We start from the raw sequence: 5,940 nt of genomic DNA on the forward strand, positions 1-5,940 counted from the left end.
TACAAATACCTTATAAAATTGCTATAAATGCCATAAGCAATTTATTTATTAAAGTATTTATGTTAAGTTCTTTATGAATTAGAGATATTCTTGCAATTCTGTTTTCTGAGAGTGGATTTCCTTTTCTTCCAGATTGAGGAGTTGTCCCAACAAGCTCAGCTGGCAGCAGCAGAGAAGTTCAAGGTCCAGGGAGAAGACAGAACGTCCATCATCCAGGAGAACACACAGAAGCCCACAGTATACAAGAGGAGAGCAAAGAGGAAGAGGTGAAGGGTCGAACTTAGCGTGGCCCCGTATCTGTTTGTGCTGTTCTGTCAGATCTTGAACCAGGCTTGTTCCAACCTACATCCTCTGGCGTTTACTTAACTTTTATCATAAAACATTGTTTATGACGTCAGCAGTTTTTACTTCCTCATTATGCTCTAACAGTATAAGCAGTTCCTGATTCACTACTGTGTTCCATCATGCTTTGCAGGTTGATGAGACTGCCGTGAAGGACATTGAACTGGTGATGTCACAAGCCAATGTGTCTCGACTGAAGGCTATACGAGCGCTCAATAACAACAATGACATCATCAATGCCATCATGGTAATAATATTTAATTGGTTGTCAATCTGTTGTTAATGTAAGATCATGTGTAATTTACGTGTTTCTTTGATTTCTATGTTGTAAGGTGATTACAGGCACATCTGGACATTACAGTTCTAGATTCTATTCTGTTCTATTCCATGTTGGAATCTCCTAAGATGCAAAAACCTTTTGAATTCTTCTTTGCAGGAGCTGACCATGTAAACACCAAACAACCATGAGGATCAGGTCCAGTCCAACCTTTTAATAGACGTTGTCTAAATTAATTTCAAGGCTAGAAATAAAGTTGTTGAATAAGGAGATGGAATATTTTGTTTCTGTTTAGTGTTTACACTGTGTATTTATGTTTCCCATTTATTGGTAATTAAATACAAAAATCCCATGTATTTTTTAAATATTGTTTACACACGTAACACCTGTTCATACACACCTGCGTTATACAGGTGAAATAGTTGAAATGATGTTACAGATCGTGTGTGTGTGTGTTTTGCCACGGTAACGGCGTTCAACCTAGGCTTCAGGTAAAGCGCGTGCAAGAAACTTCCCCCGGCATGAGAGAATGATCCAGAAAGGTCTCCAGACGGTGATAGTGAAACCAGCGAATACGAGAGATACGTCATTGCGCACGAGAACGAGGAAACATTGTGCCCTGTCATATTTAGCTACCGATTGAACTCAATATCCAACAGCACATTGTGACGAATACTGCCTTTCTGGAGCGGAAAGAACTAGATAGCAAGAGATGTAAGTGTGGGATGGAGGGTCGGATGAGAGAGCTAGCGTTCAAAGCGATGGCCTCCCTTGCAAATGCAGGGTAGCTTGCTAGCAATTTAGCCATTGCTAGCTTCAAGTTTTGTTACTCATAGCTTAGCTATGTTAGCTAGCCAACGTTACTTGTCTGGAATGCTCCGACATGTATGTATATGTATAGCAACTCTGCAATAAAAGTACATTTTGTCCACGGGACATAAACTGCAACTCTATAGCTTTAGCTAACCGTAGCTAGCTAACGTTAGGCCTACATGCTGCCTCCATGCACATGGGATACGATTAGTGGGAATGAATGGAGCGCTTGTCAGTTCACACTAGTCGAATTGTCAGCTCTACACTCCAGGAAAAGTCTCATATGAGCCGTAATGAGATATTATCAATAATACAAGGCTGGGCTTTAGTTCTCCAAAACGGTTACATGAGCAGATAGTCCTTTATTCACGTGGGCTAGCTATTTCCTTGCAAATAGACTAGCCTAGCAAACGTTACTGGCTTGCAAATTGGAGTGACATTCTATGTGACCTGTCAGCTAGCTAGCGCATGAATTAATATATGGAAGAGTGTTGGATCTGGTTAGCCAAGAATAACCATTAGGAAATGACAGCAAAACCACTGAAATAAGGGCAGAGACCAGTGACAATTAGCCACCTGACCAAGTATAACCTTGGATAAGGTTGAATGGGTGGAGGAGCTAGACTAGCTTGGCCACCTGATGATGAATGTTCCTGATGTATTGAATGTAACCAAACAATATTATCTTAATTAGCTAGTCAATGCTTAAAGCAAACGTGTATGCTTTTTCTGTTTCACCTGATGATGCATGCAACAGACCTGGAGACTGCTTTCTAAACAGCAAATTATTCAGTTTTGCATCCAAAATGAAAGGATTTTATCCCTTCATTGTTTTCCATCCCTATTTCCTAATGATGGGGTTGCAATTTCCCAAATATTTATGTTTGGATTTTATGAACAGAACCTAGAAGACATTGGCCGTTGCTTTGTATTGGACTAATAAGTCTTCTCTCTTCTCTATTGTCCAATAGGCAGCCAGCAACAGCAAAGTGGTTTGACAGAAGGGACTCCGTGTTCATTGAGTTCCTGGTAGAAGACAGCAAAGATCTTCAAGTAAAGTTTGAAAAATCAAAACTTGATTTTCGGTAAGCTGCTTCACCATGACCCGGGACACACTGCAGTTTAATTGACACTGATGTTAGGGTAAATTGTGAGCTGTCCATAAATTACGCCTATTGCACTTGCAGAAGCAGTTTCCCGGACACAGATTTAACCTAATCCTGCCTGGACTAAAAAGCATATGTATTTTCCTTTTAGTCCAGGAATAAGATGAATTTTATCGGCCCTTACTGTCTGAATGAGCAAACCGTTCATCTACAGTGCCTTCAGAAAGTATTCACAACCCTTGACATTGACTATCCCTTTGAGCATGATGAAGTTATTAATTACACTTTGATAGTGTATCAATACACCCAGTCACTACAAAGATACAGGCGTCCTGCCTATCTCCGTTGCTGGAGAGGAAGGAAACCGCCCTAACCCATGAAGCCAATGGTGACTTTAAAACAGTCAGACTTTAATCGCTGTGATAAGAGAGAACTGAGGATGGATCAACAACATTGTAGTTACTCCACAATACTAACCTAAATGATAGAGGGCAAAGAAGGAAGCCTGTACAGAATACAAATATTCCAAAACATGCATCCTGTTTGCAACAAGGCACCAAAAGTAATACTGCAAAAATGTGGCAAATCAAATCATCTTTTGACCTGAATACAAAGTGTTATGTTTGGGGCAAATACAACACATTTACTGAGTACCACTTTCCATATTTTCAATCATAGTGGTGGCTGCAGTATGTTATGGGTATGCTTGTAATCGTTAAGGACTTGGGAGTTTTTCAGGATATAAATTAAACTGAATGGAGCTAAACACAAGCAAAATCGTAGTGGAAAACCTGGTTCAGTCTGCTTTCTACCAGACACTGGACAATAACCTAAATCACAAGGCTAAATCTACACTGGAGTTGCTTACCAAGAAGGCAGTAAATGTTCCTGGCTGAGTTATAGTTTTGACTTGAAAATCTGGCAAGACCTGAAAATGGTTGTCTAGCAATGATCAACAACCAATTTCACAGAGCTTACATTTTTTTGAAAAGAATAATGGGAAAATGTTTGACAATCCAGGTGTGGAAAGCTCTTAGATATTTACCCAGAAAGACATAGCTGTAATTGCTACCAAAGGTACTTCTACAAAGTTTTGACTCAGGGGTGTGAATAGTTCTGTAAATTAGATTTCTGTATTTAATTATCAATACATTTGTTTTCACTTTGTCATTATGGGGTATTTTGTGTAGATGGATGAAAAACAATAATATATATATATTTAATCCATTTTTAATTCAGACTGTAACGCAACAAAATGTGAAATAAATCAAGGGGTATGAATACTTTCTGAAGTCACTGTATTTTACTCTGTTCTGTCTTTTCAGTTGTGTTGGCGGGATTGAAAACCTCAAACACCAAAATGAATTGGACCTATTTGACTCAATTGACCCCAATGTAAGTATTATTATTTTATTTTTTCATTTAGCTGCTGAATCACCAACTGCAATGACCTGGATGTTAAATAGGATGAAAAAGATGATCCCTCATACAAAATTACTTGTAATATATTATGAGCATCTCTCTTCTTCTCCTTGTAGGAGTCCAAGCACAAACGTACAGACAGGTCTGTGTTGTGTTGTCTAAAGAAAGCAAAGGCAGGTATTGCATGGCCACGGTTAACGAAGGACAAGGCAAAGGTCAGAAATGTTTTGGTACAATATTCTACATTCCCTCTTCTGTTTTGTATTTCTGGGCTCATCTTCAGAAAGTGTCTCAGAGTAGGAGTGCTCATCTAGGATTACATCCCTCATGTTCATGTATCTTATTCATCAAAAAGGTCAAACTGATCAGCAATCCTACTCTGAGACTAAGATCACATAAGAGGGGCATTTTGTCTTAAATGTTGGTTAAAATGTTGATTTGGGATGTCTTTTTTGTTTTCCACAGTTTCAATGGCTGGGTGTTGACTTCAACAACTGGAAAGACTGGGAAGATGATTCTGATGAGGATCTGTCCAGTTTTGACAAGTTTTCAGAGGCAAGCAAAGCAATCATGTCATGTTGCACACAGTGTGTATTGTTTTTAAATGTTCAATCATTGTAGTTTTTTTTTTTATATGTCCAAACAGTGATTGTTGTCTCTTTTTTTCAGATGATGAACACGATGGGAGGAGAAGACGGTATGCCAGATCTGGGTATGGAAGGTCTAAAAGAGGTTTGTGTTTCTATTTATTTTTTATCTCCAAATTAACCTTACAGCAAATATCAAAGGAATTGCAAACATGTAACGTTACTGTATACGATGATGTAAGGAAAAGGATATCTACTTGCTTTTATGTTTTGCCATTTCGAGTAAATTTGACACTAATCGTCAATTTATTTTATTTACAGCACGACAGTGATGATGAAAGTAAGTTTTGATAACATTTTAGCACATGACCAAAGACTGTAGGAAGCAGACATTCTTGAGCATTTTCATAGTACATTTCATTTTAAGTTTCTTGAAAATCCTCATACCATCCACACATGAGCGATGTTGTGGAATTGGTAGAATAACTTTTTACCTTAAGTCTTCTAACTTTTCAGAGATACCAGACTTGGAGTAATGGGAGCATAAAGGAAGTTTTGTAACCGATGACAACAAGGAAGTAAAGCCTCCAAACGTCGGTTGAAGAGAAAGATTAGAGATGAGTTATTGGTAGCCATATTTGAAAGGAGGAAACATCACCAGTTTTCCAAACACATCACAGGAAACTCACTGACGAAAGACTGTTTGTCGTAACATGACACCAGAGCATTCTTCAGCCACTGTCCTAGTGTGGTGCTGTTCTAATTCTGCATGGAAAAGTCAGTTGTTTCCATGATGTGTTGTTGTGGGGTTTAGTTATATCGTCCTTTAACTTAACCAAGGGCCACGTTGTGGAACATTCAGATTGAAATACGTAATGTAGATCAAACACGCCTCTGACATGTAGAATTAAGGAATCATGTCGGTTCTATTCATGCTATTTCTATCTGCAACGTTTGACAATGTTTGCCTGCTGAATGTGGCCCTGCTCTGATGGGATAATATCTTAGTTACACCCCACCTCTCCCTTTTTTATTTAATATTGTCTGTGAGGTTACGTATTGAATTTAGACATATTTGTGAATTGTAAATGAGGGGGAAAAACAGGTTTCAAAACAACCGCCTATTTTCAATAAAGTAGTTTCTTTTCTTTTTTTAAAATAAAATGTCCCATTTTATTGTTCATACTGTTCATTTTGTTTCAGTTTGATTTAGATTTTTGTTAATGTGTCTATTGTTTTAACTCAAAGCAAATATTTTCCCAGTGTACATTAACGTGCAAATATTACAGGTAATAGTTCATTCATTGATTTTAAATATTGAGATTTAAATGAATATGCATGTTAAACATATTTTACAGTATAACATGAATGATACAACCTTTCCTTGCAATCG

At 37.9% G+C, this 5,940-nt stretch overlaps 1 protein-coding gene across 1 annotated transcript; it reads left to right on the plus strand.

Moving 5' to 3' along the window:
* Positions 1–1,140: 1,140 nt before the first annotated feature.
* Positions 1,141–5,728, plus strand: LOC111976653 (prostaglandin E synthase 3). The gene is made up of 8 exons (XM_024005655.2): positions 1,141–1,333; positions 2,404–2,517; positions 3,864–3,933; positions 4,077–4,175; positions 4,426–4,515; positions 4,630–4,692; positions 4,869–4,887; positions 5,064–5,728. Coding segments are annotated over exons 1-8 (477 nt in total). The 5' UTR covers positions 1,141–1,331; the 3' UTR covers positions 5,084–5,728.
* The last annotated feature ends 212 nt before the right edge of the window (positions 5,729–5,940 follow it).

This window comes from Salvelinus sp. IW2-2015, linkage group LG17, assembly GCF_002910315.2.
Source record: "Salvelinus sp. IW2-2015 linkage group LG17, ASM291031v2, whole genome shotgun sequence".
Lineage (NCBI taxonomy): Eukaryota > Metazoa > Chordata > Actinopteri > Salmoniformes > Salmonidae > Salvelinus > Salvelinus sp. IW2-2015.